General features: G+C 45.3%; 1 protein-coding gene across 1 annotated transcript in view; it reads left to right on the forward strand.

Annotated features, from left to right (window-relative positions):
• The window catches only part of LOC120054124 (transient receptor potential cation channel subfamily M member 3-like), a 175,494-nt gene extending 151,287 nt beyond the window's left edge, over nt 1-24,207 (forward strand). Inside the window, exons 14-25 of the mRNA XM_039001536.1 lie at nt 6,966-6,995; nt 7,815-8,107; nt 9,013-9,241; nt 10,863-11,063; nt 12,880-13,020; nt 15,775-15,903; nt 16,345-16,596; nt 17,185-17,359; nt 20,315-20,465; nt 22,087-22,280; nt 22,369-22,501; nt 22,656-24,207. Coding sequence (XP_038857464.1) covers nt 6,966-6,995; nt 7,815-8,107; nt 9,013-9,241; nt 10,863-11,063; nt 12,880-13,020; nt 15,775-15,903; nt 16,345-16,596; nt 17,185-17,359; nt 20,315-20,465; nt 22,087-22,280; nt 22,369-22,501; nt 22,656-24,207 — 3,480 coding nt within the window. The remainder of the gene's footprint in view (nt 1-6,965; nt 6,996-7,814; nt 8,108-9,012; nt 9,242-10,862; nt 11,064-12,879; nt 13,021-15,774; nt 15,904-16,344; nt 16,597-17,184; nt 17,360-20,314; nt 20,466-22,086; nt 22,281-22,368; nt 22,502-22,655) is intronic.

The following is a 24,207-nucleotide window of genomic DNA, read 5'->3' on the forward strand; positions in this document are numbered from 1 at the left end:
GTACATATAGGTAGGGGTAAAGTGACTAGGCAACTGGATAGATAATAGACAGTAGCAGCAGCGTATGTCATGAGTGTGAATGTGTGTGTGTGTATGTAGAGTCCAGTGTGTGTGCATGGAGTCAATGCAAGGGAGTTAGTGCAAAAAAGGGTCAATGCAGGTAGTCCAGGTAGCCATTTGATTAGCTATTTATGTCCTGAATACAAAGCATTATGTTTGGGGCCAATAATCCAACACAGCACATCACTGAGTACCACTCTTCATATTTTCAAGCATGGTGGTGGCTGCATCATGTTATGGGTATGATTGTCATTGGCAAGGACTAGGGAGTTTTTTATGATAAAAAGAAACAGAATTGAGCTAAGCACAGGTAAAATCCTGGAGGAAAACCTGGTCCAGTCTTCTTTCTAACAGACACTGGGAGAAAAAAATACATCTTTCAGCAGGACAATAACCTAAAACACAAGGCCAAATATACACTGGAGTTGCTTACCAATACAACACTGAATGCTCCTGAGTGGCCTAGTTACAGTTTTGACTTAAATCGTCTTGAAAATCTATGGCGAGACCTAAAATGTCTGTCTAGCAATCATCAACAACCAATTTAAAGAATAGCGTGCAAATATTGTTCAATCCAGGTGTGCAAAGCTCTTAGAGACTTACCCAGAAAGACACATTTGTAAATGCTGCCAAAGGGGATTCTAACATGTATTGACTCAGGAAGTCGAATATTTATCTAATCAAGACATATTAGTGTTTTATTTTACATTTATTTTTTCTTCCACTTTGACATTACAGAGTATTTTGTGTAAATCGTTGACAAAAAAATCACAATGAAATCCATTTTAATCCCATTTTTTCTAACACAACAAAATGTGGAAAAAGTAAAGGGGAGTGAATACTTATTGAAGGCACAGTATGTGCATATATGTCAATGACTGTATACATAGTAAGTGGACAAAGCCATCGATCACGTGACACCATTCATTCCTATGTGGGGACTCAATAGCGCATTGAAGCCAAATGAAGTCGGTTAAGATAGCGTCTCATGGAGACATAACATACACAGTTTGAGCTACTCCAGGAAGTGACGTTACAGGCTAGCTCAGTGCTGCTCCCTCTCATTGATTAACTCAAGTTGAAGGCTGACCGGGGTACTGCAAGGTGCCATTAGCAACTCAATTATCCTTATCACCTCTTCTGTGTGCGATTGTAAAATAATCGGTTAAAGGACATACATCTGGTGTATTGGAAGCAATTATTGGCATCATGATTGTCATCAAAAAAGAATCATATTTACACAAAGTTTGACCACGAAGATTAAACTTTTTCCATTCACTATAATTGAGGATCCTGTTTTCTGCTAACAATGTCTGCAGTACCGCGGTCGGCCTTGAACTTCCGTAGCTTCAATGAGTGGGGGCAGTTGTTGTCCCCGATGTTTACATGTCTACTTGTCTCTGTGGGCTCAATTTAATCAAACCTGCATTGCGGTATTTATGCAGTAGCTCTTTTTCCCATGTTCAAATAAACTAACTGACTGGTCTTAGGTACTATATACAAACCTACAACTACTAACCTGGTGGACTCACTTCAGGTATGCTTTCAGTTTTCAGAAGAAGAAGAGAAACATGTGTCCATGTGGGATGACGTTTGTAAAGAAATACACTGTGTTGATATTGCTATGGCAGGTTTAATTCCAGCCCATGTGTCTGTGTCTTTGTGTATGTGTGATGGATATGAGGCTGAACTGAATGTTTGTGTGTGTGAGCTGTGAGGGTATGATACGCAATGTGTGGGATTAGGTTTTGACTAACGGTAGTGGGTTGTGTGGTGCTTTTTGTCAGTTTATTCGGGTCTGAATGCAGGGTATGGGATGGTTTGTCGTCTGTTCAGACTGAACAGTTAAAGAAGGTACTGCTGTGTTGACAGGTGCTCTGTAGTAACAGTAACACAAACTGACTAGCCAACTGAAAGCCAACCCGAGCCTCACTTTTGGAGTGATGGAAATTTGGTACTTAATTAACCTGTTTTTTGTGTGATCAAAGGTTCTGTAAATGAATATGAATAAATATGCAGTCCCTCTGAATGCAGGATGTACATGCATGTCACTCTAACTCAAACCTGCACTAGGGATACGGCCTCATTTTCTCCCTCTGCGTGCATCTCTCACACACTACTAATAGAAAGCAGTGCTGAACTGCACTACATTATACTGTTAGGAAATATGGCTGTGAGATAGAAAGGAGATATTTTATTGTTGATTGTGCTGTTTCAAGGCCTCCTTCAAGACAAGGCTCCTTAAAGAACAGTGAAACAGTCCACGATAGAAGGATTATTGTGTAGAGCAGGATTTTCCAACCCTGTTCCTGGAGAGCTACCGTCCTATAGGTTTTCACTCCGACCCTGTTCCTGGAGAGCTACCGTCCTACAGGTTTTCACTCCGACCCTGTTTCTGGAGAGCTACCGTCGTATAGGTTTTCACTCTGACCCTGTTCCTGGAGAGCTACCGTCCTATAGGTTTTCACTCCGACCCTGTTCCTGGAGAGCTACCGTCCTATAGGTTTTCACTCTGACCCTGTTCCTGGAGAGCTACCGTCCTACAGGTTTTCACTCCGACCCTGTTTCTGGAGATCTACCGTCGTATAGGTTTTCACTCTGACCCTGTTCCTGGAGAGCTACCGTCCTATAGGTTTTCACTCCAACCCTGTTCCTGGAGAGCTACCGTCCTATAGGTTTTCACTCCAACCCTGTTCCTGGAGAGCTACCGTCCTATAGGTTTTCACTCCAACCCTGTTCCTGGAGAGCTACCGTCCTATAGGTTTTCACTCCAACCCTGTTCCTGGAGAGCTACCGTCCTATAGGTTTTCACTCCAACCCTGTTCCTGGAGAGCTACCGTCCTATAGGTTTTCACTCCGACCCTGTTCCTGGAGAGCTACCGTCCTATAGGTTTTCACTCTGACCCTGTTCCTGGAGAGCTACCATCCTATAGGTTTTCATTCTGTTTTCACAGCTGGTTGATAAACTGAACCAGGTCAGTTAAAACTGGGGTTAGAGCGAAAACGTACAGGAGGGTAGCTCTCCAGGAACAGGGTTAGAGTGAAAACGTACAGGAGGGTAGCTCTCCAGGAATAGGGTTGGAGAGCCCTGGTGTAGAGCAATGTCTATTCCAGCAGTGAGTGTGTGTGTGTGTGTGTGTGTGTGTGTGTGTGTGTGTGTGTGTGTGTGTGTGTGTGTGTGTGTGTGTGTGTGTGTGTGTGTGTGTGTGTGTGTGTGTGTGTGTACGATAGAGTAAAAAGAGATGGCAAAAGTGAAGGATAGAAAAAGAGAGACAGAGGATGCAATAAGAAGAGGTAGCCATCTAACTTATCTTTGATCTGTTTTGAAAAGATTTGGGCACACTGACAGTCTCATGTAAGATAAAACAGCAGTGGGAAAGCTGGCACGCACACACACAAACACAGACACACACACAGTGGTAGGAACACAGCCCTGAAATAGATGCAGATATCAACATCCCCACAGGAGGCCTGAGTTATTTTACCAGCAGTTGGAGAAGTAGATCACATGATGGCTGATGAATACATAATTCATACACAGCCTGCTTTAATACGCCTTAGAGGGCCTGCCGCTGCATGGAACTCCACTTAGCCAGCCTCGCCCTCACACACACAAACACACACAGATGAAAGAGAGCAGGTTACAGTAACAGGTTACTTCACTGAAGAAAAATAGAAATGCAACATGTAAATGTTGGTCCCATGTTTCATGAGCTGAAATAAAAAAATCCCCAAAATCTATGCACAAAAAGCAGATTTTTTTCTCAAATATTGTGTACACATGTGTTTACATCCCTGTTAGTGAGCATTTCTCCTTTGCCAAGATAGTCCATCCACCTGACAGGTGTGGAATATCAAGAAGCTGATTAAACATTATGATATTACACAGGTGCACCTTGTGCTGGAGACAATTAAAGGTCTCTTTAAAATGTGCAATTTAGTCATACAACACCATTCCACAGATGTCTCAAGTTTTAAGGGAATGTTAATTTCTCTACCATTAGCTGCCTCCAATGTTGTTTTAGAGAAATTGGAAGTACGTCCAATCGGCCTTACAACCACAGACCACGTGTAACCACGCCAGCCCAGGACCTCCACATCTGGATTCTTCACCTGTGGGATCGTCTGAAGGGGGGTGCACTGAGGAGTATTTCTGTCTGTAATAAAGCCATTTTGTGGCGAAAAACTCATTTGGATTGGCTGGGCCTGGCTCCCCAGTGGATGCCATCCAAGGCCCACCCATGGCTGCACCCCTGCTCAGTCATGTGAAATCCATAAATTAGGGCCATAACAAATGTATTTCAATTGACTGATTTCGTTGTATGAACTGTAACTTAGTAAAATCTTTGAAATTGCGGCGTGTTGCATTTATATTTTTGTTCAGTATATCTAAAGACAACTGTTGATCTAGGTTAATGGTTCAAATCTATCTGGAACAGGTTACTGTCTGGTCTAGAACAAGTTACTGTTAATCTAGAACAGGTTACTGTCTGGTCTAGAACAAGTTACTGTTAATCTAGAACAGGTTACTGTTAATCTAGAACAGGTTACTGTCTGGTCTAGAACAAGTTACTGTTAACTTTTTATGGCTGCAGGGGCAGTATTGAGTCGCTCTGTTTAAGGTGCCCATTTCAAACGGCCTCGTACTCAATTCTTGCTCGTACAATATGCATATTATTGTTATTATTGGATAGAAAACACTCTCTAGTTTCTATAGCCGTTTGAATTATGTCTCTGAGTGGAACAGAACTCATTCTACAGCACTTTTCCTGATATGGAGTGAGATTTCAGAAATCTTGGCCCCTGCTCCCAGGTCAGTTCATAAGTCCCTGTGAATGCTATGATGCTACAAACACTGCCTACGCCTTCCTCTAGATGTCAGTAAGAGGTGACAATTTGAATGGAGTCGATTGCGCAATCAGGGCCTGTATAAAAGCCCAAAGACCGGATGTACCGTTCTTTTCCTGCTGCGCCTGACGCACGATGTACGTCGGACCTGCTCTCTTTCCAAGCTTGGGTTTAGCCAGTAATATTTCGCCGGTCATGTTTTTACTCGTTATAGGTGTTAAAAACATCATAAGGTAGTTAATTTAAACCGTTTTATAGCAATTTATATCCGTTTAGTGCGATTTTGAGGCATTGCTTTGTGTTGCACTTTGAAGCGCCGGGCACATTTCGGGGTCCCGGTCGAACGTTAGTGGGCATTTCGACGGACAAGAGGACATCTTTCGACCAAAAGAAGATTAGACCCAAGAAAGGATACATTGCCCAAGATTCTGATGGAAGATCACCTCATAGTAAGAAATATTTAAGATGATAAATCGTTGTTCTGTCGAAAAATTTTAAACGCATATTCCGCCATTTTCTTTGGTATAGCTTCGCTTGGCGAACCCTGTATTGCACAGTAAGGATAATTTTAGAAATGTAATTCAGCGATTGCATTAAGAACTAATTTGTCTTTCGATAGCTGTCCAACTTATATTTTTTTAGTCAAGTTTATGAATAGTTAATCATGAGACAAGATCACTGCTAAAGATGGCGCCCGACATTTTCAGGCTAGTTTTGCTAGTATTGGCATTGTATAACCACGTTTTTTTGTGGCTAAATATGCACATTTTCGAACAAACTCTATATGTATGTTGTAATATGATGTTACAGGAGTGTCATCGGAAGAATTCTGAGAAGGTTAGTGAAAAAATTAATGTATTTTGGCGATGATTACGTTATCGCTCTCTTTGGCTTGAATCAATGCTCGGGTAACGTTTGCACATGTGGTATGCTAATATAACGATTTATTGTGTTTTCGCTGTAAAACACTTAGAACATCTGAAATATTGTCTGAATTCACAAGATCTGTGTCTTTCCATTGCTGTGAGCTGTGTATTTTTAAGAAATGTTTTATGATTAGTAATTAGGTAATTCTCGTTGCTCTCTGTATTTATTCTAGTCGAGTTGTGATGGTGGGTGCAATTGTAAACTATGATTTATACCTGAAATATGCACATTTTTCTAACAAAACCTATCCTATACAATAAATATGTTATCAGACTGTCATCTGATGAGGTTTTTTCTTGGTTAGTGGCTATCAATATCTTTATTTGGCCGAATTGGTGATAGCACCTGATGGAGTAAGAAACTGATGGAGTTAGAAAAGTGGTGTCTTTTGCTAACGTGGTTAGCTAATAGATTTACATATTTTGTCTTCCCTGTAAAACATTTTAAAAATCTGAAATGGTGGCTTTATTCACAAGATCTGTATCTTTCATTTGGTGTCTTGGACTTGTTAATGTGTGAAAGTTAAATATTTAAAAAAAATATTTTTTTGAATTTCGCGCCCTGCACTTTGAGCTGGATGTTGTCATAGGTGTACCGACCTCGGGCTTGCAGCCATAAGAGGTTTTAATCTAGAACAGGTTACTGTTAATCTAGAACAGGTTAATGTTGATCAAGAACAGGTTACTGTCTGGTCTAGAACAAGTTACTGTTAATCTAGAACAGGTTAATGTTGATCTAGAACAGGTTACTGTTAATCTAGAACAGGTTAATGTTGATCTAGAACAGGTTACTGTCTGGTCTAGAACAGGTTAATGTTGATCTAGAACAGGTTACTGTCTGGTCTAGAACAGGTTAATGTTGATCTAGAACAGGTTACTGTTAATCTAGAACAGGTTAATGTTGATCAAGAACAGGTTACTGTCTGGTCTACAACAGGTTACTGTTGATCTGGAACAGGACAGCTGTATTATTTAGTTAATGCATATATTTCTGTATTTGAACATCTGGTTTATTGAGTGTGTGTACATTTGTCTGTCTGTGTCACTTTATGTGTGTGCATATTTTAAATGTGAAACATTTCCCTTGAGGGTGTTGATTTCTCTATAACCATGTTTTTGTTAACTTTCCAGCCCAAAGCCCTGAAACTGCTGGGGATGGAGGTGAGTTCCGGATCACAATGTCGTTATGATTCGTTTACAGTTCAGCCTGGTCTCATAGACTAGACGTAACATAGTAAAAGTAAATCCAGGACACTCAAATTAGTATGATATGTTACGCTTGGTGTGGTCACATAAACCGAAAGGAGGGTGGTTGGTCAGGGTGGATGGGTGGACGTATAACACAAATGTCTAGCAACCCAAATGTTGCAAGTTTGAATCTCATCACAGACAACATTAGCATTTTAGCTAAACCTTCCCCTAACCCTAACCCTATCTCTTTAACCTAACTCCTAACCTTAACCCTTAACCCTAACCCCTAGCCTAGCTAACGTTAGCCACTTAGCTAACGTTAGCATTAACCACCTAGCCACCTAGCTAATGTTAGGCACAACAAATTGGAATTCATAACATATCATACATATTGCAAAATCCATAAATCTAAAATTAATTAATCTTAACTCAGCTGAAGTCTCCCTGTTTAATGAGATATGGAAGTAGTAGGGATATCAGAATAAATATTGGAATAAATGTCAGAATATCCTAAGCAGACAGACATAAAACACCAAGGCCTTTCTCAGTTCTCAATTCTCAGTACTTTCCACTTTCACTCTGACGTGAGTGTAAACCAATAGGCCTTTATCAATACATGGCCCTGGTACTACATCCATCTCTCCAAGACCATAGCCAGTGTGAATAATATTACTTGATCACAGTCTCTCTTAATGTCTGTCTGTCTCCCTCAATGTGCCAAGGCTGAGCATCACATTCAAAAACCCATTAATCAATTTCTCTGCTCTCGTCCTGTGTGCCATGCGTAAGGATGACATGCCGATCCGAAGGGGTCGTCAGAAGACTACACGGAAGCGGGAGGAGGAGGTGGACATTGACCTGGATGACCCTGAGATAAACCACTTCCACTTCCCCTTCCATGAGTTGATGGTGTGGGCCGTGCTGATGAAGAGACAGAAGATGGCACTGTTCTTCTGGCAGCACGGGGAGGAGGCCATGGCTAAAGCCCTGGTGGCCTGTAAGCTGTGTAAGGCCATGGCCCACGAGGCCTCCGAGAATGACATGGTGGACGACATCTCACAGGAGCTCAACCATAACTCCAGGTACTACAGCCCACCAGACAGGCACACATAGAGATCAAAACAAACACAGATACTCACACAGAGTCGGACAAGCAATCACAAACACGTAAGCATTTGTAGAGTTTGCCACACGTATACATACCCTCAAATGAACCCCTCGCACACACTTTCTCAGCATGCTGAGATAGATGCTAACCAAGCGGTCAGAGTCTATTTTCTAGGCTGAGCGCCACCTATTTCATGGAAAGTTTTCTTCTAAATGATTAATGTGGAGTTGAGCTGGGAGTCTGGACTGGAGCGGCATCCACACTCCTCCTCTCAGCCTGACCTGCTTTAGATAACACACACATCTCATAGGACTGCCGCACATTTATAGAGCTAATGATAACACATATAGGGTACTCTAGCCAATGACACACATGTAGTTTAATTAATGGTATGTGTGTGGGATGGACCTTCGTGTTAGTTCTTTGTGTGTTCTTGCTCAAGTAAAAATAGTGTAATGAAAATGCTGGAAGTTGATTAGAGGGAAGAACTGCCAGGTGGCTGGCACACACACACACACACATTCTCTTCAAAGCCCTGACACCTCTCTTTCTGTCAAGTGCAGACCATATTGGTATGTTTGTTCCTCAGAGAGTTTGGCTGTTGAAGTCTTATCCTAATCCTCTGACTAGTGTTTGTGTACATAATGTATTTTGGTGTGTGTGTGTGTGTGTGTGTGTGTGTGTGTGTGTGTGTGTGTGTGTGTGTGTGTGTGTGTGTGTGTGTGTGTGTGTGTGTGTGTGTGTGTGTGTGTGTGTGTGTGTGTGTGTGTGTGTGCGTAGCAGTGCATTTATCTGTACATTATGTTGATATGTCCGACTGCAATGTAGCCTAGTCCATCTCAAACATTCACTGTATGACATCCTATATGTGTGTTTCAGTGAGTTTGGCCAGCTAGCCGTTGAGCTGCTGGACCAGTCTTACAAGCAGGATGAGCAGATGGCCATGAAGCTGCTAACCTACGAGCTGAAGAACTGGAGTAACGCCACCTGCCTTCAGCTGGCTGTGGCCGCCAAGCACCGCGACTTCATCGCCCACACTTGCAGCCAGATGCTGCTCACCGACATGTGGATGGGACGGCTGCGCATGCGCAAGAACTCTGGACTTAAGGTCAGAGGGTTAGGGGTCACACGGTGCATTGTCTAAATGGGGTTTCAGAGGTTGACCAGCTGACAGACAGACATATGGACGAAGAGAGAGAGAGAGAGAGAGAGAGAGACAGACAGACAGACAGACAGACAGACAGACAGACAGACAGACAGACAGACAGACAGACAGACAGACAGACAGACAGACAGACAGACAGACAGACAGACAGACAGACAGACAGACAGACAGATGTAGAGGTGAAAGTGTATCCTGAAATAGATGCTGCAATTACCCGCTTGGCCTGATGGGAATAATGGCTAATGATATCCCATATCTGAGCTGTTGCTTCAAGTTCCTTGGCGTCCACATCACTAAGGGCATAACATGGTCCACAAACACCCGCACAGTCGTGAAGAGGGCAAGGCAGCGCCTCTTCCCCCTCAGGAGGCTGAAAATATTCGGCATGTGCACTTTTGATCCTCAAACCTTTACACCTGCACCATCGAGAGCATCTTGACTGGGTGCATCACTGCTTGGTATGGTAAAGTCACCGCCCTTGACCGCAAAGCGCTATAAAGGGTGGTGCGGAGAGCCCAGTACATCCCCAGTACATGGGGCCGAGCTCCCTGCTATCATAGGACCTCTATATCAGGTGGTACCAGAGGCGGGCCCAAAAATTGCCAAAGAATCCAGCCACCAAAGCCATAGACTGTTCACTATGCTATCATCCGGCAAACGGTACCGGAGCATCGGCTCTCGGACCAACAGGCTACAAGGCAGCTTCTACCCCCAAGCCATAAGACTGCTAAATAGCCAGACTGCTAAATAGTCAATTCATGGTACCCAAACTATCTGCACATCAGACATAGAATTATGCGATTTCACAGTGTCGAGCTCAGAAATATGGACTTGTGGGATAAGAATAGTGGTGTGTGTGTGTGTGTGTGTGTGTGTGTGTGTGTGTGTGTGTGTGTGTGTGTGTGTGTGTGTGTGTGTGTGTGTGTGTGTGTGTGTGTGTGTGTGTGTGTCTCTTTATACAGATCCACTGGTTCAAGAAGACAGTTGAGCAACTTTTAAACTTTTACTGCAGTGGGCTAAATCAGGGTCACGCAGAGTGTTTTTTGGTAGTCTTAAACAAATCTACCTTGAAACAACAGAATACATCTCACACACATGGTTATGGGCTTAAAAAAACAAGACACCTGTTCCATGTCAGATATAGAGTTGGAATGTATTCAATTTTGAGTTTACATCCGAATATTACACTTTAAATATATCACAGAAGACTGAAATGGATTTTGGATTTTTCATGTTATTTTTTTATCATGTTTATTAATTATGAGATTATGAAAAATATGAATAACATTCCACCCGTGAGGCCACTAGAGGGAAAGTTGGTCATTTGACTGCAGGAAAGAAAGTTGCAAGGTGAGGAATTTACTGCAATACGTCAGGTATGTATTACATTTGCTTCAGGAGCAATGCAAAAAAAAATAAGTTGACACTTTAACGGACCCACGCGTTACGACCATAGCTCTCCCGACGTCGTGCCACGTGACAACTGTTGAAGAAGCATCTCTGTATGCGTTTGTGTTGTGTGTATTGCCTGTGTGCATGTGTCTAACTCCACACTCCTGTACAGGTGATCTTGGGCCTGCTGCTGCCTCCATCCATCCTGAGTCTGGAGTTCAAGAACAAGGATGAGATGTCGTACATGCCCCAGGACCAGGACACCTACCTGCAGGAGAAGGAGGAGGAGCCTGAGAAGCCTGCCAATGAGAAGGAAGAAGAGGACATGGAGTTCACAGTAAGATCCTACTGTGAGACGCAGTACAACTCCGTGGTGAGAGCACCCACCTCAGCCCCGCCTTCAGACTATACACACGCAGGCTGTGTCTCAAATGGCAGCCTATTAGTATTCCCTATAGGAAATAGGGCGCCATTTCGGATGCACCCTTAGCCAGCAAATAGGCCCACAGTTAACAAACACACACTATTATTATTGTCCCTACACACCCATCCAAGCCTTGTCCCTATTCTGACCAACCGAAGGGGTAGTAAGAATGCCCCTCCCCAAAACCTACCTGTCATCCTGCTTCTCGTTTCCTGTCGTGTCGGCGAAGACGTGGTTGTGGAGTTGTAACGTCTCAGTCTGTTTGCCTCGCTCGGCTCCTTGTGGATGTCCCTCTTCCACCTCTCGCTTTCCCTCCTCTTTCACGCTTTTCCTGTCTTTCCCTCTCTTTCACTCTCTCTGTCTTTCCACCTCTCTCTATCTCCCCCCCATCTCTCTCTTCCTCTGTTCTGTTTCTCTCCTAGTTAAGGTCTTACTAGAGGTACAGTATCGTATGCGACTGCTGCCCCTCACTCTCCCCTGTGGCACTGGCAACAGCGCATCACTCCGCATGCTGCTAACAGAGGGTGTCTCTCATCTGATCTATGGCAGCAGCTTCAGCTGCTCAGGTTACATAGCTGTGCCTGCCTGCCTATCTGCCTGGTCTATGCAGATGCACAATCTGTGGCTGTGTCCGAAATGGACCCCTATCCCCTGTATAGTGCACTACGTTTGACCACGGCCCATAGAGCTTTAGTCAGAAATAGTGCACTATATAGGAGGTAGGGTTCCATTTCAAACACCGCCTGACTGTTTGAACACTCTCTCTCAATACAGAACAGGCAATTGGTGACTCGGTCCAACTACATAGACATTGTGATACATATTGTCATCTGCATTCAGTCAGCCAGCCGGCACCAAAACTCACTGGCAACAGGAGCTTATGAGAATGCTGATGAGAGTCTTCCCAAAACACTCAAAGGATTATATCTGTCATGAGCTCTTCCTCTTGCCATTGTGGGCTGCTGGTTTCTGATTGTTCAAATGCAGCCCAGTACACAAACTATATGAATCAGACAGATTCATACAAATATATACTAGGCTACAATACACCCAGGGGGGGATTGTATTGCAAGTCAGCCTCAGATGCCTCCAAAAACACACTGTAATCGCCAACTCTCCCAGTCCATATGCAGTTAAAATAAGCATGTAGGCATGGCAGTGTGATTTTCACACCGCAGGGTGTCTCTCCCTTATCCCTTGACATGCAATACAATACAATACCATTCGCTGACTCCCCAACGGTGTGGTGTAGTTTGGGCATCCATGATCATAACCTCTGGGATTTGTCCTAGGAATGGACCTCAGACATATTTCTTTCTCCTATCTGTCCTCTATCTCTCTCTCTCCTTTTCTATCTCTCTCTCTCATTTTCTCTCTTCTTTTCTCTCTCTCTCTCTTCTTTTCTATCCCTCTCTCTCTTTCGAGCTCTCTCTCTACTGTCCGTCACTGTCATCCGAGACTCAATCCATAAGTGTTTGTCTGCGTCATGTGTGTCATCATCCACACCAGCACTTAATGCCGCTAACATGACACATTCAGAATGAGTTTGTCTCTGCTTGCTACTGCTCATGCAACTATGTATATGAACAGCTCTAATGCTCTTTCATGATTTCCTCCCTCTCTCCTGTATTTTTTATATCTCCCTCCCTCCCTCCCTCCCTCCCTCCCTCCCTCCCTCCCTCCCTCCCTCCCTCCCTCCCTCCCTCCCTCCCTCCCTCCCTATCTCTCTCTCTCTCTCTCTGTCTCTCTGGGTGTGATGCACCAGGCCATGCTGGGTAAGGTAAGCACGGAGGCGTCTCGTAAGAAGGGCGTGGGGGAGGTCCAGAATAGACACCGGCTCATCCCCATGGGCCGGAAGATCTACGAGTTTTACAACGCCCCCATCGTCAAGTTCTGGTTTCACACAGTGAGTCTGCTGTCAGGGCTTGTTGCTACCTAGAACCATAACATTTTTGGGGGAATTAGAATGTTTTTTAACAGAGAACCCAGTAGATAGATGCAGTGTGTGACACAGCGTGTCTCTTTCTGTGTCTGTGTCTGTGTATGTGTCTGTGCCAGTGTCTGTCTGTGTCAGTGGCTGTGTACAGTGTCTTTGTGCGATGTCTGTGCCTGTGCCTGTGTGCAGTGTCTGTGCCTGTGTGCAGTGTCTGTGTCACTGCATGTGTCTGTGGGCAGTGTCTGTATCCGTGTGCATTGTCTGTGCCTGTGTTCAGTGTCTGTGTCAGTGTCTGTATCTGTGTCTGTGTGCAGTGTCTGTGTCAGTGCATGTGTCTGTGTGCAGTGTATGTGTCTGTGTTCAGTGTCTGTGTCAGTGTCTGCGTGCAGTGTATGTGTCTGTGTCTGTGTCAGTGTCTGTGTGCAGTGTCAGTGTCTGTGTCTGTGTGCAGTGTCTGTGCCTGTGTCAGTGTCTGTGTGCAGTGTCTGTGTCTGTGTGCAGTGTCAGTGTCTGTGTGCAGTGTCAGTGTCTGTGTGCAGTGTCTGTGTCTGTGTGCAGTGTCTGTGTCTGTGCCTGTGTCTGTGTCTGAGTGCAGTGTCTGTGTGCAGTGTATGTGTGCATTGTCTGTGTCTGTGTGCAGTGTCTGTGTCTGTGTCTGTGTGAAGTGTCTGTGTCTGTGTCTATAACTGTGTCTGTGTGCAGTGTCTGTGTGAAGTGTCTGTGTCTGTATCTGTGTCTGTGTCAATGTCCAATGAAAACATCCCAAGCCCTCCCCAACAGGGAGCATCATCTCTTATTCGCTGAGATAAAAAACACTCAAAGTAAAGCTGTTCTCTCCCTCCCTATAACTGTATGGGTCAGAAAAACCCATATCAAATGAATGGATTCATTTTAGGAACAGATATATACGGAAGTGGTCAGATGACGCGGATGCTACACTACAGGACCGTTTTGCTAGCATGGACTGGAATATGTTCCGGGATTCATCCAATGGCATTGAGGAGTACACCACCTCAGTCATTGGCTTCATCAATAAGAGCATCGGTGAAATCGTCCCCACAGTGACTGTACGTACATACCCCAACCAGAAGCCATGGATTTCAGGCAACATCCGCATCGAGCTAAAGGCTAGAGCTGCTGCTTTCAAGGAGCGGGAGACTAATCTGGACACTTTTAAGAAATCCCGCTATGCCCTCAGATGAACCATCAAACAAGCAAAGCGTCAATACAGGGTTAAGATTGAATCCTACTACACCGGCTCTGACGCTCGTCGGATGTGGCAGGGCTTGAAAACTATTACGTACTACAAAGGGAAACCCAGACACGAGCTGCCCAGTGACGAGTCTACCAGACGAGCTAAATGACTTTTATGCTCGCTTCGAGGCAAGCAACACTGATGCATGCACGAAAGCACCAGTTGTTCTGGAAGACTGTGTGATAACGCTCTCCGTAGCCGAGGTGAACAAAACTTTTAAACAGGTCAACATTCACAAAGCCGCTGGGCCAGACGGATTACCAGGACGTGTACTCAAAGTATGCGCGGACCAACTGTTACAGTATGTGTCTTCACTGACATTTTCAGCCTCTCTCTGACTGAGTCTGTAATACCTACATGTTTCAAGCAGACCACCATAGTCCCTGTGCCCAAGGAAGCGAAGGTAAACAGCCTCACTGGGGCCAAGTTTTCTGCCATCCAGGACCTATATAATAGGCGGTGTCAGTGGAAAGCCCAGTGTCAGAGACTCCAGTCACCCAAGTTATAGACTGTTTTCTCTGCTACCGCACGGCAAGCGGTACCGGAGAGCCAAGTCTAGGACCAAAAGGCTCCTCAACAGCTTCTACCCCCAAGCCATAAGACTGCTGAACAATTAATAAAATCGCCACCGGACAATTTACGTTGACCCCCCTCCCTCTTGTACACTGCTGCTACTCGCTATTTGTTTGTTACCTATGCATAGTCACTTCGCCCCCACCTACATGTACAGATTACCTCAACTAGCCTGTACCCCTGCACACTGACTCGGTACCGGTGCCCCCTGTATATAGCCTCGTTATTGTTATTCTTATTGTGTTACTTTTTATTATTACCTTTTATTTTAGTCTACTTGGTAAATATTTTCTTAACTGTTCTTGAACTGCACTATTGGTTAAGGGCTTGTAAGTAAGCATTTCATGGTCAAGTCTACACTTGTTGTATTCGGCGCATGTGACAAATAAAGTTTGATTTGATTTGATACTTGGTCAGGGAATCATCATGATCTGCTTTGCATTCCAAACTATCCTCTGTGATATTACCTCTCCTGCAGTAGTTGTCTTATCTACAAAGCAGCCATGAAAATGAATATGAACACAGTCTTGTCACACTGCATTGTACTTTTTACCTCACTGCAGTTCAGTAGTACACTTTTTAGGCTGGGGAAAGGGATTCAAACTAGCTTAGTTCATAAATCAGGCTTCATGAGGTCACTACATTACGTGAATCGCCTCTAGATTTTGATGAGACCCTGAAGGTTTGCTGCGATTCTGTGCAGTTCGTTTTTGACAAAACTATCACTTGTTCTGCGTATACCGCGGTGAGACCTAACTTTTCTGTGCTAAAACAATTTGAATGCCCTCTAAGACTACTTAAGACCCACTTATGACCCACACCTTATGTCATCTGTAAGACCCTCTGCACACTGAAGACTCTTCACATTCTCCGGCACACTGTGTGTTTGTCCCCAGATGGCCTATGTGGCGTACCTGATGCTGTTCAACTATATTGTGCTGGTGAAGATGGACCTGTGGCCCTCACCGCAGGAGTGGATAGTCATCGCTTACATCTTCACCAATGGCATCGAGAAGATGAGAGAGGTAGGGCAGTACACACATTTACAAAGAGATGGTTCAACTCCAGGATTTCTCAATACAACTCCAGGATTTCTCATGGATATTTCAATACAGTCAAGCATACGCAGGTCTATAACACAGACACATGTTAGAGAGGTGGGTGGGTTGCACGTTATGAAGTGTGTCATTCTAGTCAATCAACACAGATTTTCCAATGTAAGATCAAATAAAGTACAGGAGCTAAATTCCAGTGACCATATGAAATGATCCTACTAAGAGCCCTGCATTCTATGTCATCCTCCTAAAACAACATATATTTGCATTCGTCATCATTTCCAAACCTGTACCTATTTATGTAGAACAAATTCTTCAGTGACCTTTTATAGGCCAGCACGGCTCTCTTTCTCTTTCCCTCTCTCCCGCTCTCTCTCCCTCCATCCCTCCCTCCTTGTCTACCTCCCCCAGATTCTGATGTCGGAGCCGGGGAAGCTGTTGCAGAAGGTAAAGGTGTGGCTCCAGGAGTACTGGAACATCACGGACCTCATGGCCATCCTCATCTTCTCTGTGGGCATGGTGCTCCGCCTCCAGGAGCCGCCCCTCATGAGTTACGGCCGGGTCATCTACTGCGTTAACATCATCTATTGGTACATCCGGCTGCTCGACATCTTTGGCGTCAACAAATACCTGGGTCCCTATGTCATGATGATCGGCAAGATGGTGAGGGGGGCGGAGTCTGTCACTGGCAGACTTGTGCACTTGCACACTCCCAGTCATGGATTTAACAATGGCAGAAAACCCCTCCAACCAATGCTTACACCAGTCCAATGCTTTGAATTCCATGATGTGGAGTGTGCAAATGCAGCTTTCGGGAGAAGGGTAGAGAATCTGGTTGCAACCTATCTTTTGGTTTGCCTGTCTGTCTTTCTCTCTGTCTGTATGTCTGCATGTCTGTCCGTCTGTCTTTCTCTCTGTCTGTATGTCTGCCTGTCTGTCCGTCTGTCTCACTGTCTGTATGTCTGTCTGCCTGACTGACTGACTGACTGTCTGTCTGTCTGTCTGTCTGTCTGTCTGTCTGTCTGTCTGTCTGTCTGTCTGTCTGTCTGTCTGTCTGTCTGTCTGTCTGTCTGTCTGTCTGTCTGTCTGTCTGTCTGTCTGTCTGTCTGTCTGTCTGTCTAATGTTCTACTTAATTGCTCACTTAATGGGAATTCTATGAAGATGAATGAGTATTATCAGGTTCCAACATTCTCCCTGTCTCCCTTTTTGTCACCCTCTTTCTCCTCCCTCCCACTCCTTCTCTCTCTCAGATGATTGACATGATGTACTTTGTGATCATCATGCTGGTAGTGTTGATGAGTTTCGGAGTGGCCAGGCAGGCCATCCTGAATCCCAATGAGGACCCATCCTGGATGCTGGCTCGGAACATCTTCTTCATGCCTTACTGGATGATCTATGGAGAGGTGTTCGCTGATCAGATCGACCGTAAGCCCACAAGGGGTGGTGGATGTGAGGGGAGGGAGTGAGGGGGAAAGGGTGGTGGAGTGGTGTAGAGTCGAGCTCGGAGTGTAAGGCTGCCTGCCCCTCCAACACATACACACACACTCAGCAGACTAGCTGAAGTCATCCAGGTGCTGAAATGCCATGCACTTGGAACCTCTCAGTTCCCCCTGGTTTCATATATATATATATATATATATATAAATATTTCCCCTGGTTTCAGGGGGAACTATATTAGTGCAACGAAAGACATTGGTGGCCGGATTGGTTCTTATTCACGCTGGTCATGCAAATTTTAAATTGCAGTAAAAAATACCCATATTATATTTTCTGACAACAGCAGAGGACAGATCACTAACAGCTCACCTTATCTTAGTGATGAGGTCAGGTGATGTCTAACAGCAGGTAACATTTCTTAGTCATTTAGTAATCGACTCAAATAAGGAACATGATTGCTCTCTGAATGCACCATCTGTTTTGAGGGAGTGCGTGCGTGTGCGTGAGTGTATAGAATGGAAGGACTAGCCCAAAGCTGGAGATCTGAAATAATGCTGTCATTCTTTGTTTCAGATGTGCATAGTAGGAAGCTAAAGCACAGGCTGAATTCAAAACTCTGGATGATCGAAAATCAGTTTCGAGCTCATGGAACCTGGCGTAATAATGGTCCATACCAACATTGCTATGTTCAATCAGAATGCCAGTAAATCGATAATTAGACCCACCCCCGTCCCGTCCCCTCCCTACACCATTCCAGCCTCACTGCCATACCATCACTGCACCCTCATCTAGGGGCTGCTATTGAGTCAGATATGCACATAGAGATGGATAGAGGGTACACTTTCCACAAAGCCTGTTTTAGCATGGGCAGTGCCATTGAAGGTTTTCACCATTTTAATGTAGTCAACTGTGTGGGACTGTCTATGGGTTGTGGAGGGAAGAATTCCATACCGGTCAGCAGGAGGGATCAGTCATTGAATTATACACTTCAGCTGGCAGTAAATCACCAACCTTCGCTTTATGCTTGTTCAGATTATATACACTGCTGCACAGTAGGTGGCAGTAAGCACCTTTTCAGTTTTTTTATGGACCGTCAATGAACTCATAGAAGTAGACGAGATGGAGATAGCCCTCAGTGGCGATGGCTATGTTGTCACAGATGCTCTAATGGCCCAAATATAAAGATGAATCCTCTATCTGTCTCTATGAGATAGCCCTCAGTGGTGATGCCCATGCTGTCACAGATGCTATAATGGCCCAGATATAAAGATGAGTCCTCTATCTGTCTCTATGAGATAGCCCTCAGTGGTGATGCCCATGCTGTCACAGAAGCTATAATGGCAAAGATATAAAGATGAGTCCTCTATCTGTCTCTATGAGATAGCCCTCAGTGGTGATGCCCATGCTGTCGCAGAAGCTATCAATGGCAAAGATAGGAGGCGTGTCCTCTTTACCATCTCTATGGTTAAGCATGCAGCACGACATACTGACAGGTCAATAACTGTGTTTCATGGCAGTAGCACTCTTGATTGGTTTATTTTGGTTTATTTATTTGTTTATTTTGATGACATTACTAAATCTGAAAGGGAACTAGGATTGTTACAGACATGCTACTTTGACATTTTCACTATTTTGTTTGATTTTGGAAAAGTAAGCCTGCCAGGTAAACCCAGTCATTATTGCCATCCCCCAACGCCAGCTCTGCTATCACTAGAACATGATTGTAACATCACTACAATGTCATCTAGACACACAAACTCACAAAAATGGATGCGCAAATACTTGTGCACACTTGCAAATACAACCAAACATACACAAACACACACACACAAACACGTGCAGATTCGTATACACACACACACACACACACACACACACACACACACACACACACACACACACACACACACACACACACACACACACACACACACACACACACACACACACACACACACAATCACACACACACACACACACACAAACATGAACATATCATACCCTGTCATCATCTGCAATCTGTTTTTTCACGTGGTTCAGTTGTCAGAGTTTTTAACCCAATTTCTTTGAGTGTAAAATTGTGAGTTAGAGAGATAGAAATTACTTCAGTTCTCTACCTTTGGGCTGCCTTGTGTGATCAATTGAAATCCAGAGATGAGTATGAATATAATGATTCATAGGCAAACAAACGAATGAGCATCCAAAGTGAAAGTGCTGAGTGTCCCCATTATAAGCCACAGCAACTGAACCATCACTGATGGAAAAAACATATGATGTATCTTAAATACATGTCAATGTATCTTAAATACATTTCAATTGATCTGTAGTATAGTCATTATTCAGCTAGGCTATGGCACGCATATGTGACAATATATTTTAAACATCATGCCATGTTTAAATGTATTGGGAATGCAAGTTATTGACAATATATTTTAGAATATATTGTGAGATACAGATTTCAGCACATAACACCTTTCCATTCTAGAGCTCACTCCTTCCTATCCCCTACAAAAAAGATGCATATATTCAGTATATTATGCCTCTTGTTTGTTTGCTAAACTTGAAGTATTTGTTGTTCTGTTTATTTGTTGGTTTGTTTATTTTAGATGTCAGCGTAGTGATTGTCTATTTGGTGTGATTGCCTGGGTTTGCTTGTATGTACTGTATGTTATCTTTCTTTCATTTGATTTTGTGTTCGTCTTATGTTGGCTTGCTTGTCTAGTCGTTGTCTGTATGTTAATTTGTTTTGACACACAACTGGCCTTTACAATATGTTTGCCTTTATTAATAATGTTTGTCGGAGAAACTCTCTTTAGGCTGGCTACTCTTTTGTTTTGTCATATGACAAAATAAATGGGGTAACTTTAAGAGAATTTGTCTTGTGACTCAATCTGTGACACCTTGTGTGTCATCCTGACCCTGTGGTTGTGTCATTGTGCGTAGCTCCATGTGGCCAGAATATCACCACAGAGGACGGGCATGTTGTGGCTCTGCCGCCCTGTAAGACGGGAGCCTGGATCGTTCCTGCCATCATGGCATGCTACCTTCTGGTGGCCAACATCCTGTTGGTCAACCTGCTCATCGCTGTTTTCAAGTACGTTCTCTCTCTCTCTCGCTCTGTAGACCTACACTCTCCTTACGCCCACTCAGTTATACATACCAGGGCCTTGTCCAGAGACCACCCCTAGCCCTTACCCTCCAGACACTTGTGGAGATCTGAGAGGATTTTATAGGTTTAAGCAAATTGATAGGTTTAGGCCAGGAGGAATTTTCACCACATTGCTTACACCTGCCCAATCCTGTCAGATCTCCACAATTGCGGGGAGGTAGGGTCTCTCAAAGTTGTTCTTTCTGGACACGGCCAAAAATGTGCATAGGATGGGTTTATTTTACTCTCCCGCACCCACTCTGTTTACTGATGTGTTTACCAGGGCCCATGCACAGCATACTCGTATATCACCAGGGTTAGATAGCTACCTAACTTATTTCCATCTGTGATCCGTGTTTGTTTTATATAGCTTAGCAAGTGATTACTTTACTAATTACCAAGAATTGCATATGAGAGGAAAGTTCCAGTACAGAAAGAGATGAAGTGTAAGAAACATGCTGTTAATACATTTCTGTTTTACTGGCATTTTCTTTCAAATGTAAATGTAGGAAGATTTTGGTGATTTTAGTAGTAGAAGTAGTAGCAGGCATAGTCGTAGTAGTGGCTGTAGTGGTAGAAGTTGTGGTGACGGTAGTAGCACTAGCAGATAGGTGGACAGAAGGATGAATGAATGAACATTCGGGTTAGATGAGTGGATGATTCGAGGGGGTAAGTGTTTCAAAACTATACTGAACAAAATGATACACTCCACATGCTAAAATATTTCAGTTACAGTTCATATCAGGAAATCAGTCAATTGAAATTAATTAATTAGGTCCTAATCTAGGGATTTCACATGACTGGGAATACAGATATGCATCTGTTGGTCACAGATACCTTAAAAAAATGGGCCTCACAATGGGCCTCAGGATCTCATCACAGTATCTCTGTGCATTCAAATTGCCACTGATAAAATGCAATTGTGTTCGTTGTCCGTAGCTTATACCTGCCCATACCATAACCCCACCGCCACCATGGGGCACTCTGTTCACAACGTTGACATCAGCAAACCGCTGGCCCACACGACTCCATACACGTGGTCTGTGGTTGTGAGGCCGGTTGGAGGTACTGCCAAAGTCTCTAAAACGATGTTGGAGGGGGCTTATGGTAGAGAAATGAACATAAAATTATCTGGCAACAGCTCTGGTGGACATTCCTGCAGTCAGCATGCCAATTGCACAGTCCCTCAAAACTTAAGACATCTGTGGCATTGTGCTGTGTGACAAAACTGTCCATTTTAGAGAGGTATTTTATTGTCCCCAGCACAAGGTGCTCCTGTGTAATGATCATGCTGTTTAACCAGCTTCTTGATATGGCACACCAGGCAGGTGGATGGACTATCTTGGCAAATGAGAAATGCTCAGTAACAGGGATGTAAACAAATGTGTGCAAAACATTTGAGAGAAATAAGCTTTTTGTGCATCTAGAAAATTTCTGTGATCTTTTATTTCAGCTCATTAAACATGGGACCAACGTTTTACATGTTGAGTTTATATTTTTGTTCAGTGCATATTCCATCTGCATAGGGTTGGTTTGACATTTTGGTTGTTACTGTCTGTTGTCATAGCAACACCTTCTTTGAGGTGAAGTCCATCTCCAACCAGGTGTGGAAGTTCCAGAGGTACCAGCTCATCATGACCTTCTACGAGCGGCCCATCCTCCCCCCTCCCCTCATCATCTTCAGTCACATGACCATGGTCCTCAAGCACCTGTGCTGTCGCTGGCGGAAGCACGACGATGACGAGAGAGACTATGGCCTGAGTGAGTACATGGCCTAGGTCTTTAGAAATGTATCCTTCCTTCTTTCCTTTTACACTTTATGTTGCTTTTCTTCATCCTTCCATCACAGAGCTCTTCATCACTGAAGACGAGCTGAAGAAAGTGCATGACTTTGAGGAGCAGTGCATCGAGGAGTACTTCCGCGAGAAGGATGACCGCTTCAACTCCTCAAATGACGAGAGGATCCGAGTGACATCAGAGAGGTTGGGGATGGGCAAACACAATCCTGTCATACTTAAGTGCAACATATCTCCTCACTCTCTCTCTATCTCTCTGCATGTCTCTCTCTCTCTCTCCCTCTCCCTTATTTTCTATCTATCTCTCTCTCTTTATCTCCTTTTTCTCTGTCCGTTTCAGAGTGGAGAACATGGCCATGCGCCTGGAGGAGGTGAATGAGAGAGAACACTTCATGAAGTCATCACTGCAGACCGTGGACATACGGCTGGCCCAGATGGAGGAGCTGATTGGTCGGATCGCTGTGGCTCTTGAGCGAGTCACGGGGGTGGAGCGGGGGGAGGTCAACAAGGCCCGCTCACGCACCTCCTCGGACTGCACAGACTCGGCCTACATGCTGCGTCAGGGTGAGTGCCCAGATGCGGCTTACATCCTGCGCCAGAGCAGCTTCAACAGCCAAGAGGGGAACTCCTACCGGCTCAATGAGGGTGCAGAGGGCTCCATGTCTCCGCCCTCCCCCACCGGCCTGGCCACGCGCACACGCAGTCACTCCTTCTACGTGGGCGGAGGTCGTGAGCGAGCTGGGGCCGACAGGGCCGAAAGGGCCGACCGTTTCCTCAAGGAGCGCTCCTTCAGCCTGCACCGAGCCAATAGCTCACAGTCGGTGGCCTCGGGTACCGCCCCCAAGGAGTCTAAGCCCCTCCCACTGGCCACGCTGTCCATCTCCCAGCAGCACCGCCCCTCTTCCTGCATCGACATCTATGTGTCGGCATCCGAGGAGGCGGGGCCAGCCGAGGTCTTCTCGGATCCGCTGAGGATGGCACCTCCCCTCCGGCACGACTCTTCGCTCCACTCTGAGATTATGGAGGCGGTGCTGTCGAGCGGGAGGGACTACAGCGGAGGCAGCGGTTTGGGCGACAGACACTCGGAGGGTGGTGCCGTGTTCGAGGACAGCGCGGCTACAGACCTGTCGCTATGCTCCGCCCACCTTCTCCCAGATAACACCATGCCGACCTGGGACCTGGACCCCTCCCCGCCCCCGTCAGCGGGACCACTGGAGCGCTCCAAGAGCAGCCGCTACCTGTCCACTGGCGGCAGGGGCTACCTAGAAGAGACTCAGCTGGTCAAATCTCACAGCCTCATGTTTACACCGCGAGGCTGCTACGGAGGCTTAGGGGCAGGGGTTCAGGTCAAAGCGGCTGAGTACACCAGCATCACCGACTGCATAGACACCAGGTGTGTCTCCGCCCCTTACTCCACCGCAGAGCGCTCCCACTCCCCCGGAGGCTCCACCTCATTCCCCTTCAATAAGCCCCCGGACTTGGGCTCCTCCCACCCAGAGCGCGAGGCCGAGCTCAGCCACACAGAGTCAGACCCTGAAGACCCAGAGGACCTGGCCCCGGCCCCCGAGCCCCATCGCATGGGGAGGGGCTTAAGAGGGGCGAGTGGGACCCCATTCTGCTCGCCCTTCTCCAGGCTGGAACGAGCCAACAGCTGCTCCTCAGACGACTCCTCCCACCCATCATTGGCCCCTCCTTCACACAGAAAAAGCCTGTCGGTCAGTGAGAGGATGGAGAGGGGTGCAGACCGTGGGGTTCTGGGGGGACCCAGGAACCCCTTCCTGAGGAGCAAGTCTGGGGCACGGCCCGACACCAAGACAGACAGCCTCTCCATGAGAAAACTGACCACCCCCTCTGCGTTCAGCAGCTTCGACAGTAGACACAACTACACGTGA

Source organism: Salvelinus namaycush, chromosome 1 (assembly GCF_016432855.1).
Source record: "Salvelinus namaycush isolate Seneca chromosome 1, SaNama_1.0, whole genome shotgun sequence".
Classification (NCBI taxonomy): Eukaryota; Metazoa; Chordata; class Actinopteri; order Salmoniformes; family Salmonidae; genus Salvelinus; species Salvelinus namaycush.